Source organism: Papaver somniferum, chromosome 11 (genome assembly GCF_003573695.1).
Source record: "Papaver somniferum cultivar HN1 chromosome 11, ASM357369v1, whole genome shotgun sequence".
Taxonomy (NCBI): Eukaryota; Viridiplantae; Streptophyta; class Magnoliopsida; order Ranunculales; family Papaveraceae; genus Papaver; species Papaver somniferum.
The window spans coordinates 7947491-7962822 of NC_039368.1; the positions used below are offsets into that span (position 1 = coordinate 7947491).

Here is a 15332-nt window from a genome sequence, read left to right on the forward strand (position 1 = left end):
AAAAGAAAACAAATTGATAGTTCCCATTCATTCCATCCATGAATAAGAATATCTTTCTTTTGCACCAAAAATGTGTGCCCTGATTAATTTATCTCTGTTTTGGACCAAAAATATGTGCCCTAATTTATATATAATTTATTTTCACCCAAAATGGTTCATGTTTCTTAAATTTAGGGTTTAGTGTCATGAATGGGGTTGTAAGGATAATTTTCTAAAAGATGTTAAACCGTAAGCCAGTAAAAGAAAGAGATGGCAAAAATGATGTTTGGGAAACTATACGAAGCTTTTGATAAAGCGAAACTTAAAGGTAAACATCTTTTCCAAATATAACAAAGAAAAAAACTTATTTATTAAAAGATTTAATACTCGGTTACAACTGATTAAAATTACTGACAATCACCGCCTGGTCCTCCGAAAAACATAATTATCCCATTTAAAAGGTCTCTAACAGGAAAAAAAAGATCATAACAACTAGTTCTTGTATCATGGTTCAGTTGCACCTTTGATGTATCAAAGTCCACAAAATCTCCACGATCGTTAGCGACTTTCATGTTGAGCATACAACAAGTATATTAAGAATCAAAAACTGGAGTTCCCCAAGATCTGCTCCTACAACCCCTTCATATCCAATTACAGATGCATTGTTTGCTAAATGAGTAAAGATTTCTTTTGGCCAGTATCCTATCTTTGCGTTGTCTACACCATTCATGAACCACCGGTTTCCACTTTCGGGGTCCCGATGCAATGAAAAATAAAACGCACGCTGATCCCCTCCATAGGTACCAGCATTAATATGTTCTCCAAAAGAATACTCAGGATGGACTTGCACAAATCCAGGGCAAAGCATGTTATAACATCCAGCTTCTTTAAATCCATCAGCCTACACAATAATCATACAACAATCAATGTATTATATATTTACGTGGTTCTTTTTGGAGTTATTTATATGCAAACATCTAAATACTTAAATATAAATAAATAGCATAGAAAAATCAACTACAAACCGTCCACAAACCAAATACTCGAGCCTCATTGTCACCAAACAACCGAGGGTACACCTGAAAGTGTAATCAAAGAATTAATTATATATATATATATATATATATATATATATATAGCAAAAGGGAAAAAATAATTTAGTGTCAAGGATGAGTAAAATCCAATTATCTAATTGTTATGTCGCGAAGAAAGGCATTACTAGGTCACATAATATTATTATGATTTAGATGAAAAAAAAATGAACATATAAAAGATATATTATTTATAAAAATCTGTGAAGATGACTTACATCCCATCCAAACTCTATACTATTTAATTTTTCATCAAGACCATTCTGTATCCAAATTTGACCAGTGCTAAACTTGTTCCGATCCATACTTGGATTTGCTTCAGCAATTTTAACGCTACATCCATAATATACTTTATCAGCAACATGTTGAGATGATACATACTGAAAACAATTGAAAACAAAATAAATTTCTTTTAATAGGAAGCGTTAAAACTTGTACATAACAAGATAATCTTTAGGATAATGCACGTTATATATAAACGAGGCAATCAACCGCTTTATATAATTTGCAATCAGTACTAGAAATTCAATATTTATTTTCCCCAAATGGAAATGGATGTACAATACTCATTGATAAAATACAAAAAATATAATTTGTACTTACATGACGACGCTTAATCCAAGTAGAAAGTAACTTCGCATTTATCAATTCTTCCTTTGTGGTTATTCGGATTGGAACACTTTTTGATGGACACCCTTCAAGTTTAGATCGTACAACATTGGGAATCATATTAGATATAAGTTCATCGAGTTGCTCTTCTTGATTCAAATTTGGTTTCGTCTACATGTATATCGGTCGTTAAAAAATGCATCAGTATACCAAAATTACCTCATTTAACTAGAAACTCTACCAAATGATTTATTCATTGTATCCTTAGAGACACCGAAAACAAAAAGATCATATATAATATGTAAACATCATATATAATCTTCATAAAAAAATTGTTAAGTAAAAATGAGATTGTATGACATAGAAAGGTCCTTTACATTCTTTTTCTGATAAAAATATATTGAAAATTCAATTACCTGGATCTTGTGATTTCTAAGCAATGGATGATCAAAAGCAGGTTGTTTGTAAATGTTTATGCAATCGTATATGTCACCGAATTCCGTCTGAAATTATTCAACACAACCAAAAGTTAAAAAATAATACACATGAAACATTATTAAAATATCCAAGAGCAAATTGTATACGTTTACTAGATAATTTGGAACCCACAATTGGGGGATACTCTCACAAATTGGGGAATACTCAAGAAAAAAGAATATATATTATGAAGTAATTTAAAGAACCCCTTATCCAAAAAAAAATTGTAATGCCTAAAATCACCCTTGAGTATCCCCCAAGTGCATTAAAATTGAATTTTAGATTAACTAGTTTGATATTTGAATTGAAATTATTGACGTTGTCTTCAAAATACTGAGAGTGCGATCATATGTACTGTATTATACTAATCATTTGAGGAATACTTGATTACTTCGAATTAAATTCCTATAATGTGAAAGGAAGAGACCCAAAGCCCATACCGGATGTGCCTGGGATAGCTGCTAGCTAGTTGGGGGTAAGGGCGTATGGTTTTCAAAGTGGAAGTGAAATATTAGGTCTTCATCAGTTGGTTTCAATCTAAAACCAATTGGAACAGATTTTGTGTGATCTTCTTTAGGTCTTGATGATCCAGCCGTACTATGGATACTGCTTTGAGTACTGACAAGTGCATATTTCATTTTGTAGAGGATGCGAAGACGAAGTCAATGGCGAAATCATTCGGAGCTCGTATGAAGAAGTTATGAGCAAAATAAGAAACTGGAAGCTAAAAGGGTAAAATGGTCAATTTTCGAGCAACTACTATTGGCACCTCATAAAGTGTTAAGGGGCATCTGATCTGTTAACGGCAACTGTGCCTTAACGAATATCGGTTACGATTTTGACACGTGGTAACAGCTCAAGCTCGTTACGAATTTTTTTGTAACAACGTGGTCGTAACATCTTAGAGTCGTTACTACGTGGCACATGAGAAACATGCCACAGCCGTTACTACGTGGCATTTTGAAACAGCTTACAGCCGTTACGAATTTTTTAGTAACAGCAAAAAAATTACCGCCAGTCAACATGAACCTGGTCAAAATTAGTCAATGATTGACCAATGTTGACCAGGTCAATGATGACCAATTTTGACCAGGTCAATGATTACCGGCAGAAAATGTCCCGCCGAAAATACAAGCTGGAAATATAAATAACCTGCCTACACTTCCATTCCATCCCTCCAAATTCAACAATAGTTTCTCAATCAATTCATATTAACATTCAATCAATTCATACAACAATTCACATCAAAAAGAACAAATTCTTCAAGTACCAAATGGAATACATAGACCAAGTTCAGTTCATTTTTACTAAACACTATAAGTTCAGCTCAAATACTACATAGAAGCTTACTCAAAACTTGCAGATACTTCCAGATACTACATAGAGCTAAGTTTTCTCCGAAGCCTGACACAAAGCCAGCTTAACCAACCCTGGTCACATCAATAAAATTGGATCATGTACAAAACAATCATTCGAAGTAACTCTATAAGAATCTATGGATTTGAAATCGAAGATACATAGATACCTCATCTGAGGTGAAGTGACTGAGCTTTTCATTGGCAATCTCTTCACAACGAACAGTTGCAACCATTACCTGAACAACAAAAAGAAAAATATGTTAAAGAAACTGAAATCCAAAATAGAACAAAACATTGATTCCCTACAGAACAATTTACAGACCTTGTGAGCAGGAAGGTTAAGGTGTTGTCTAGGATAACTTCACATATCTGTTGTGCACTAAAACCAAATCCTCAAGCTGGGACTACACACCGTCTATCACCGGCAAGCCCTCCCTGGAGCAATAGTGGATAAACCTCTTTCTTAACTGCTCAACCTTATAAACAAATAAGATGACTTAAAACACTTGGGTGATGCATATAGTAACAGGATAGACCCAAACACCACTTTCAGGGTATCAATTCTGAAACAAAAACAAAGGCCGTGACAAGCAATTTGGTCGGAGCATAGTGTGAAGTACCAGCTTTTTAAACTGCTCCTCGTACCTAGATAGTCAAATTGCAAATCCATTGAACACCATAGTCAAATCTAACTCAATAGTTCTCGAGGACTTACTATTCTTCCACTGCTTACCAGAGCCTTAGCAAATATATCATTTGAAAGAACATCAAGTTTCTAAAAATCGTCAGCATACTACAATCAGTATTCAGTACTCAAATACAGATAAGACTTGGAAGTCTTGAAAAATTCTAACCTTGTAAAGTTCTTCGTCGAATGGAGTTAGCAGCAGTATGTAGTTCTTCCACCCAGTTCCCTGGAATGCAAAGCTAAAATTGATAAGTTCCTGATTGAGAAGTACCCAACTCCTTTGAAATAAAAACCTTTTCCTCTAGTAACATTAACACCCAGATTTAACAATAATAATACTTTACTTACAACCATATATAGCATTTGATTCAACTTCTTTAGTATTGAATTGGCCTTTGAGCTTAAAATCTTAAGCATCTTTAAAGAAAGTATGTACCTTTATGGGCAAGTACACCAATCACCATCTCCTGGAGCAAACCATCATTACCCATTTGAATGGAAAAAATCATAAACCTTAAATAACAATTTGAATGTAAACAATTAAAAATCAGATGACAATTACTTTGGCCAACCATATACAAACTATCATGCACAACTAGTTTTCTTTTTGATGGATAACGTATGGTGGTGTTTGTCTTTTTATGGCATCTGAATCTAAGTTTAGTAAATCGAGAAATGTTATAATAGTTTAAGCTAGTAACATTTAAAGTTATATGCACTGAAATTAGAACCTTTTTGTGGAGATCTGCATATGCTTCCCATTTACGCCACTTATGCTTATGGGTGCATATGCTGACAGCCATAAGCAGCTGTCGACCACTGTTATCTACACTGCAAAAATTAACCTACGTTCTCTGGTTTACGAAGAAAAGTACTCGTTACACGAATAAAATATTTACAAAATAAAGGATTACGAAACTTTACAATAACTGAAGCAAGAAGGTGACTTGTTTCCACCCTGAGAACTGGATGTCCTTTTTCAAAAGACCTACACTTGCAAAGCTCATCAGCGTCGTCGTCATTCATATCAGTTTCATTCTCTACTCATTTGGACTGGAACAGAGATGGGTCAGCCTTGAGTACATGTATATCCTTTGACTGTGGCACCGTATTCTCGTATTTTTTATTAAGCCAAGTTGCTGCAAGACCATATTCAGCATGCTCGTTTATTGTCTACAAAGACAACAAATTCTACAACCAAGTTTGAACTTTTCGGCAAGGAAAAATAGCAATAACTTGGTAATTTTATAGTCTGCGTATACACAAAACAGGAAAATGACGCACCTAAGTCCTTATTTGCAGTTCTAACGACATCTATCAGCACCTGTTTCCTTATCTGCGTCGATGCGGGGAGAGACTGCATTAGTAACCACAACAAAAATGAAAATGAAAATCGAATGATGGTCTTCTCATTAACCTCAGAAAGTGATACACCCATATCAATCAATTCTGCGTTTTTTTTTCTTTTATGAACAGAATTCTGTCCTCTAACAGAAATACTAATTTCTGGAACTTAAAAACAAAAATGAAACGAAACTGCTGAGATAATAATATGATCAATTCAACTATATTTCTGGAACTTAAAAACAAAAATGAAATGAAACGGCTGAGATAATAATATAATCAATTCAACTATATCACCATACTCAACTGTTTCTTTTGTAATCCTGAACACAATAAACCCTAGTTCCTAGTTTGGGTAAAAAATAAGAGTAAACCCTAATTCCGTATGAAATCCAAAAATGAACCCTAAACATCCATCCATACTTCAATCAAGAAAAAACCCCTAACAGATTATTCAATTTATACATCAATAACACACAACTCATAGTTAATTTGAGAAACCCTAAATCAACTTACCATTTCTGCTGAGTTGAATCAACACTTGATTTAACAGCACCACCATGAATCACTGGGGTTCTCAACAGATCCATCATCTTTTCATGATTTCTTCACCTCAAGAATAAACCCTAACCCTACTTCTCTCCCTGATTCATCACCTCACACAGAGAACCTAAAATTCCTACTTATTCTCCTTCGTACATCAACAATTATACCATCACCCTAATCATCTATACAGACTCATTCTCTGTTTTTCTATAATCAATTTTCACTTCTCAGAATCGCCAGAGAGAAGAAGTGAAACGAGAGCAGAAGCCTAGTTAGCAATTCGGGATTCGGCAAACGCACGGAACGGCAAACGTACGAGTATTATACGGTTTTGTAAAATCCAGATTCGGTCCAAAATTCGGTCAACGGGACGTGATTCGTCAGTAATTCGGAACGGCATACGTACGTGTATAATTCGATTTATAAATGTGAGTTCGGCTCTGAAAATTCGGTATCTATATATAACAAATAATTTGTATTTATAAGGTCATAGACCAATTTTTATGCATATGTGTGAGTTATTTAAAGAAAAAATAAACTTAATATGATGATATTAATAATATATACAACATTAGTTATCCAAGAGGACGTCATATGGTGGTTTAGATGCTTGGTTAGTGAGTTTGAGATCTCTCTCACCTTCACCTTCAAATCTCTTCAGTCGTTTTTGTTTCATAAAAATTACAACACGTCTAATATTCGGTCGTGTATGCTCGGGAGGCAGTAAAGCCCAAAAAGTGGAGTCTTTGAAAAGTAAAAGCTAAAGAATTTATGGCGAATTAAGCGGACGTATCATTCGGGATACGTAAAATTCGTGAACGATTCGCGAATAATCCGGGAATGCCATATAATACGCGACTTGGGTTCGGAGTTGCAAACGTACGCGAATAAGACGGTAAAATTCGCGATACGGAAAAATTCGCGAATGATTCGCGAATCATTCGCAAACTTACTAACTAGGAGCAGAAGGACCTTCCAGAGAGAAGAAGAGAAGAACAAAAATGAATGAATGGTCGAGAGAGGAGAGAAATACCTAAGGATAAGAAGAGGGAGGAAACATCCTCTAGTTCAGTTTGCTGTGGGTGGGAAAATCTATCAAGCATGTGAATGGCACACGCACATACTAAAGGTGTTACGACTGAAGTGTGACCAAGCGTGTGAGTGGCACGCCTACAAAAAATTTCGAAGGGCCTAAGCTGGTTACGAATTTTTAAAACAATAGTAACGTCTATAGCTTGTTACGAAATTTTCGTAATGGCCATTTGTAACAGGAATTTTGTACCGGCCGAGTAGCCATTACGAATTGCTGTTATGAATCCGGGAATTTGGTGTAGTGCAAAGGGACTGCTAAACACATTCACGTATTTTACAAGGGGCTGCCATCTCCATCTTCATTATTCAAAATTGAAAAGCGCGCGACCAGTTCAGGGATACGTCTTCTCCTACACAACCAAGTTTTCTGCATGAATGATTTGTGGCAAATACTGAGTCCTGCTTGGTTGGTCGTTATGGGGATAAATGAAGTTCGCAGTGATTCTAGAAGCTTGAGTTAGAAAAAGGGAAACAGGAGAAGAACGGCTCGAGTCTGTGGTGTTGCTGCCATCGGCGATTGAAGATGATTGATGTTGTTGATCCCTGATGCTGGTAATATGAAGCTTGAAGAGATGAAGTCTATGGACATTGTTTCAAGAGGCAATACAACAGGGAATGATGAAAGACATGATTGCTGCAGGAGATGATAATTGTTGGTTGTTCGAGTTTGTTATACTGTTGATGATGGAGCTGGTGAGTTAACTGGTTAGATGAAGAAGAGTGCATGTTGGAGAATTTTAGTTGAACTCGGGTGTTGATGTCTGCGATGGACATGAGAGCTCGAGCTGGACAAGGAACAGACAAGCACGAACTTGAGGAGTTGGATATGTTGTTAGCAAGATATTTGACCGAGAATACAGAATGGAACTGATGCTGCTTCCGTGATTATTTGCGACTCTGTAGGTTATTTCCGCGTCTAAGATAAACATGAATCACTTGTACGCGGTTGTAGAGATTGGGTAATTTTGGAAGTTTAAATCTTGGGTGAGAATCCAGAGTTTAAGATAAGTTTTAGGTCGGAAAAACAGTCACCAAGTAGCACTGTTGCCGTTGGATTTTTATGATGGATGGTGAAGATTAATACATGATATACTGTTTGAGTCGGTCAGGAATTACTTGGGAGTTATCAGATTTGAAAGTTGAGGAAGAAAAACCTATAAATAGAGGTGCAAAGAGCCAGCAGAACTCATCTCCTCACCCTCACTTTCACGTCCATAACCTGTTTGGTAAAATTCTTCTCAAGAACAGAAACATAAAAAGTCTAATATATGCAACAGTAGTAAAAGGGGTATTGCAACAGTAGCAGTGGCGGCGGCTAAAGATCTTCTACAACTACAGCAGCAGGGGCTAAAGATCTTCTACAACTACAGTTTGCTTTCTGTAACTTCAATTATGTCTAGCTAATTTATTATTTGATTAGGAATGAATTATAAGTTCTAAATATGATTTAAATTCTTATAAAAATCTATTTTGAGTTCTTCACATGATTTTTGCGTGTTTTTACTACAATGAATATCTATGATTAATTTTAAAATTGTTTAGGTGGCCAACTGAATCGTTTTATCAATTAATCTAATGCTAGTAAAGTTTTAAAAGATAAGTGTAACAGTCTATTAATTCTTTACAGAGGGATTCTGTGGAGGGATTGCGAGTAAAAATAACCCTAGAAAGTGGACCTTGAGCTAAGAGTCTACCTACTAGGATCAACCTATAATTCATAAAAGATAAAGTATTCGAAAAAATTACATCTAGAGTGAGCTACTACTAGGTGGTTTAGAAGAATAGAATCTGGTATTGGAGAGCTTCCGTACTCAGTGATTTAAGGAATTCAGAGGATAGCACTGAGCTAGATGTTATTCCACGATTGGTAATAATCTGTGATGAACAATAAATAGATGAATATATTAATTTAATGAATATTTAGTAACGAAGAAGGATTCCCTGGTCATAATTATCATCATTGTTTTCAACTTAATCATCTTAAATAGTTTTGCTATTTTCTTTGTTTTAAAATCTTTTACAAAAACCCCCCTTTGTGACATTTTTAACAACTAAAACTCCCTGCTCTTCGTTGGAACGAACCTTATTTACTGCTATATTATTCATTAGTAAAGTAGAGTATAAGTGAATTAATTTGAGCACCTACGACACGCATCAAATTTTGGCGTCCTTGCCGGGGAGCAGTTGGTAGCTTTAGTTGTTATTTATTTTTATTTTTAATAATTATTTTTGTTTTTAGTTTTTATTTTTAGTTTTTGATTTAACTTTTGAGAATTTTGTTTCAGGTACTTAATCCCTGGCACCGAAAGATTGGGATTACCTGAGGTGTGGAATTCAAACTCGCAAGGGAACAGTACTACAAGCATGTCCACAGTTGCAACCAGAACCTTCTACAGAAGAGATGGTTAATACAGATGACGAGATAGATCCTCCACCACCTCCACCTCCGGAGAGGAAGTTAGGAGAGTTGACATCTCCATGCTTATATTCGCAACCACCGTGCATTACAATCACCAACCCAGTGGAGCTGAAGTCGAATCTACTTCATCATATACCAAAGTTCAAGGGACATCCAGGTGATAATTCAAATCGACACCTTCAACAGTTTCAGAACACAATGACAAGTCTGAGGCATGCAACTACAGACAGAGATATGGGTATGCTGCAAGCCTTCCCGTTCTCATTGACAGACTTAGCAAAATAATGGTTGTATTGTCTTCCTCCGGGGAGTGTTACAACATGGACTGAGATGAAAAAGCTATTTCTGGAGAAATATTTTCGTGCTTCCAAAGCGGCATCCGTTCGTAAGGAGATTAGTGGCATTCTACAGATGTCTGGGCAGTCTCTATATGAATATTGGGAGAGGTATAAGAAGTTTTAGGCAAGCTTCCCATACCATAATATATCCTCAATACTTATCATTCAATACTTTTACGAAGGATTACTTCCAGAACAGAGGAATTTGATTGATGTAGCTGCCGGTGGTTCACTTACTGAGAAGACAATCTCACAGGAAACCAGTTTGATTGAGAGTATGGATTCCAATGCTCAACAATTCTACACCAGAAACAACTCTAATGTCAGAAGAGTTAGCGAGATAGGAGAGTCTGCACAGTCAGAGCAACAGATGAAAAACATAGAGAAGGTAGTCCAAAGAATGGCTGCGGTGATCATTCCTTCATACGAAGAAGAAGCCGAGGTAAATGCTATATTTCCTAATCAGAGGCAAAATTATGATCCATACTCAAATACTTATAATCCTGGTTGGAAATATCACCCAGATTTCAGTTATGCAAATCAGCAAGCTGCGGCTCCTAATCCTTATGAGCGACAGAGTGGTTTTCAACAACCACAATTCCAACAACAACCTCAATAACAGACTCAGAATTCTAATTTAGAGGAGATGATGAAAATGATGATTCAAAAGCAAGATGCAAATGCTCAGCGTCAAGATACAATTCTTTAGAAACAAGGTATGGCCATAAAGGACTTGCAAACTAAAATTGGACAGTTGGCTACTGACATGAATGAAATCAAAGCACAAGCTTCAACAAAGTTTCCATCACAACCCTTAGTGAATCCAAGAGCACATGTTAATGCAGTAAATCTAAGAAGTGGGAGACAACTTGAAGAGCCGCAAAAACAACAAGTGGTTAGTGACGACATCGAAAAGGAAGCAGAGGTGGAAACCGTACCAAAGGAAAATCCAATTTCAGCCGGCCAACCTAAGGACACGGTTCCCACTTTTACCATACCACCTCCTTTCCCTAGTCGTTTTGCCAAATCACAGAAGCAAGCTCTAGATAAGGAAATCATGGATATTTTCAGCAAGATACAAATCAACATTCCATTTATTGAAGCCATCAGAACGGTACCTAGGTATGCCAAGGTTTTGAAGGATTTATGTACAAGGAAGGATAAGTTGATTGCTAATGAGATTACTCAGGTGGGAGAAAGTGCTACAACTATGCTACTGAAGAAGATGCCTACAAAGTGTGAAGACCCTGGTGGTTTTACAGTGCCAATTACTATTGGTAACCGAACATTTGAGCGTTCTTTTCTTGATTTGGGAGCATCCATAACTGTTATGTCAGCCGATGTTTATAAATCTTTGAATCTTGGACCTTTGAAAGAGGAAAAGATTACTATTCAATTGGCAAACAAGTCCAATATATATCCTCAGGGAGTCGTGGAGGACGTGTTAGTTCAAGTGAATCAGTTAATCTTTCCGGTTGATTTCTACATTGTGGATATGCAAAATGAAGATAATTGTTCATCTACTTCGTTACTCTTGGAAGACCATTTATGAAAACTGCAAAGACTAAGATTGATGTTGACAATGGTAAACTCAAAATTGAATTCGACAAGGAGATCATTCGCTTCAACATATTTGAAGCCATGCGTTATCCTAGTGATGTGCACTCCGCTTTTTCTATTGATGTTATTGGTTCGTTAGCGCAAAAAATGTTTGATTTAAGCAACGAAGATGAACTTGGAGTTGTGTTGTGAAATAACATTGATTTGGACGTTCATGGGCAACCGAATTTGGACGTTGACTTAGCCAAAGAGCTAGTGGAGATGTGTGGTGCTTTAACGATACTACAAGAAGTTCGAGCAGGTAATATCTCTTATATTTCTTTACCCGTAACTAATGAGGTTCCTTTACCTTCTATTGTGCAGGCACCTAAATTAAAATTGAATCCCCTTCCCGATAACTTAAAGTACGCTTATTTGGGTGATGGGGAAAAGATTCCAGTTATTATTGCAAAGAATCTCACAACTGTACACGAAGAACGCTTTCTTCAGGTTCTGAAAGAGCACAAAACGTCTATTGGTTGGACAATTGCTGACATAAAACGCATTAGTACAGCCATGTGCATGCATATAATCCTTATGGAAGATGATATCAAGCCAGTACGTGATGCTCAACGTAGGATTAACCCCTCAATGATGGAGGTCGTAAAGAAAGAGATCCTCAAATTTCTAAGTGTGAGTTAAAAGTAAGAGTATATGAAGATATTCAGAATACTAAGTCTCTGGCTAGTAAATCTAACTTATTCTGAATTCTGTTAAGAATGCATAAAGATATTCGGAATACCAAGTCTCTGGCTAGTAAATCTAACTTTTTCTGTTTAGATAAGTTTCATTTAGTCAACACAATTAGCTTTCCGGTTTACTCGTTTATGTTTGTCATATCATTCCTGTAACTTGCATGAGTTAATAAAAATCTATCTTGGTATGTGTTGAAGATCAATATTATTTCAGCTTTCGAGTTTCTCGGTGTATGTAGGCCTTATTACTGAATCATTTTGATTCTCATGTCTTCTTTACTTATAATTGATTCATATTGTTTAATCAATGATTCTTCTCGATGGTATCTATTATAGTGTCGGAGAGGAGAGAGCCGCTCAAATCGCTTCTGCAATAAAGTTAAAGTTTTCGTTTTTCGCATCAACAAAAGTTTTCTTTCTCTTTTCTCAATTATTTACATCTAAAATAGTCGATACTCTTTCTACTCTCAAGCAATCAACAACAAGAGTTGGTCATGATCTTGTATATAAGGTCTATGCAATTTTATCTAAATCAATTGATTTTTTTTGGCCGCTCAACAAAAAAATGCACTTCCATCAAAGAGATGGGGATGATGAAATATACATTCACTGAAGTACTTTAACTCGACTTTCATCTGTTGTTGTTCTTTTCCTATTCCGCATGATTAAAATAACAACCGACTTTTCTTTTTATTTGTGGTGTTATGGATTATTCAACCACAGATTAATACTGGTCTCATCTATATTTGTGATTAATGAGAATTCATTAAGTCACTAAGGCTTAGTTTGGTATTGCTGTAGCTTTTGGAAAAGCACTTTTCTGCTGTATTAATTAATAAAGTTAAAGCTGATTAAAAAAGAAATCAAAATGTGTTTGGAAATATCATATTCAACCATTGTTGTTGTAGCAAATGACAAACACATACATATATCTGAAAATAGTTTTGTTCAATTGTATTGAGTTTAAAATAATTTTTTTTTACTATTAAACATAAACATATAAAATATTAAATTTACTTAACCAATATATTTATATAAATATATAAATATTTTATTATTTAATATTTGTTTTTATTATTACTTTTGACAAAGTAAATGAAAGGGTAACATAAAATAGTTTGAAAATAAAATATAATAATATTTAAAAAATAAAAATAATAAAAAATTGATTCTATATATTTTTAAAGGTAATTTTTGTCATTTACAAAATATAATAGGGACATAAAGGATAAATCAAACATTAAATTTTGGTGGGACCAAAACTTATGCTTTTGTAGCTTTTAAAAGCTCCTCCTCCCAACCTTTAAAAATTGAGGAATTTGGGAAGTGTTTTGGATAAAAAACACTTTGAATTTTTTTTACCAAACACCAATTTCAATTTTTTTTAACATATGTAGGTTTTGAAAGTGCTTTTGGAAAAATAAAAGTATTACCAAACCCATCCTATGTCAGATGAGTATGTGTCAGAGGCCCGATATCCCACCACCATGAAAGTTTTGGTAGGACAAGATGATGCAAAAAAGACTCTCTCACTTGGTGAACTTCTCATGCAAACTCATCCTCACAATCGTTTCAATCCTAGGATCTGATCAAGATCTGAGAGTGCTAATTAAACTTCTTCCCTGTCCAAGGATGAATCCATGATCTTTTCCCTTGGGACTGAGATTTATTGATTAGTGGAGTTTTGCCATCGTCAGCATATTTTCCTTTTTTTTTTATTTATTTTACAAAAAGATCAAAGCAAAGAAGAGATCATACGATGAAAGAGCTGGATAAGTCACGATCTGTTTCTACCAGTGGTGATAGAGAAAATATTGGCTCTTTAAGAAGATTCATTCAGCTAGAAAGGAAATCTTTCGCATTAGAACGAGACTAGCTACTTTAGTGATATAAAGGTATTAAATATTAAAGAGACAGGAAGTTGAGGTTTTAAACCTTGGCTTGCAATTGACCCAAAAATGATTTGGTGGATGATTCATGCAATTATTTCCTCTATTGACCACGAAGGACGAGTGGTCCTAGTAGGATTTAGAAAAGTTTTCAAAGTTTCCCTTTCTGGTACTATTAGAGTACTCGGGATATTTTTCTCAATGTGAGAAGAACGTTCAAAAATAGGACTCTCTAGATTAAGGAAGATTCTTGTTTCCTAAAATAGAATTTCTAGGTTTCTCACGCATAAGCCGACCTAGAGCGTCCCTCTTACGTCCTGACATACAAATATTCAGCAAAAATATGAGCACATGGAATTGCTGGCTCACTAATTTAGGTAAGCTTGAGTTACCTACAACAAAATATACCTACAGTCGAACACCGGTCACAGTTACGAGGATGAGATTTGTGGTGTATCGGATAATAACGCCCAGAGAGTTCACCGTACTAAACCACGTGTCTTCCTAAAATCGGTGTCGTACAAAAATGCAATTGGTGTGTGCATGTTTTTTTTAAAATAATAAAATACAAACAAAAATAAACAAACAATAAAAGAAAATTACAAGTCCAAAATAAGAAATAAAGAAACTAACAAAAATAAAAGTCCAAAAATAATATCTTCGGTTTTCTTCTTTTTTGGCAAGTTCAACTTTCCATTTTTAGCTTCGAGTCAGTCCTTCACAACAACAAAAAATATACCAAAGCCGTAAAATAGAACAAAAATCTAAAAAAATAAAAATAAAACTACAAAACCTAAAAATAAAATAAACCTAAAACCTAAACCTAAATACAAGTCCGCTTCGGCGGCGCTAAAAATTGATGTAGTTTTGAAAGTGGTAAATAAGTGATTAGTTTCTCGAACTTGTGAAGATTCGATTTTAGATTCAAAATTCTAATCCTAAAATTGCAAATTAAATTAAAGTTGATAACAAGGTTGTTGAGAACACTGAGATTAGGATTCCACTATTTTCCAATTTTTATGTGATTCAATATTAATAATTATCATGCAATTCATACGTTCAATTGATTCTAAAATACTTCCAATAGTAGATTTTCAAAATACTAGTTGTTAATCGCAAGCATAGAACATCAAGAGCCCTAAGCTAAGCATGCACCATCAAGTGAAAACACAACGAGTTAAAAAAAATCATTATTTCAATTTTGATTC

At 35.0% G+C, this 15332-nt stretch overlaps 1 protein-coding gene and 1 long non-coding RNA gene across 2 annotated transcripts; both read right to left on the reverse strand.

Moving 5' to 3' along the window:
• Positions 1-547: 547 nt before the first annotated feature.
• Positions 548-2794, reverse strand: LOC113324036. The gene is made up of 6 exons (XM_026572375.1): positions 2780-2794; positions 2096-2182; positions 1674-1850; positions 1289-1450; positions 1005-1058; positions 548-880 (listed from the first exon to the last, which is right to left on the reverse strand). The coding sequence occupies exons 1-6, from the start codon at positions 2792-2794 to the stop codon at positions 548-550; spliced, it is 828 nt and encodes a 275-aa protein (XP_026428160.1).
• A 506-nt stretch (positions 2795-3300) lies between these two features.
• LOC113321594 lies at positions 3301-3986 on the reverse strand. The gene is made up of 3 exons (XR_003346790.1): positions 3837-3986; positions 3682-3750; positions 3301-3586 (listed from the first exon to the last, which is right to left on the reverse strand). It is a non-coding gene; the product is annotated as an uncharacterized LOC113321594 (long non-coding RNA).
• Positions 3987-15332: the final 11346 nt, after the last annotated feature.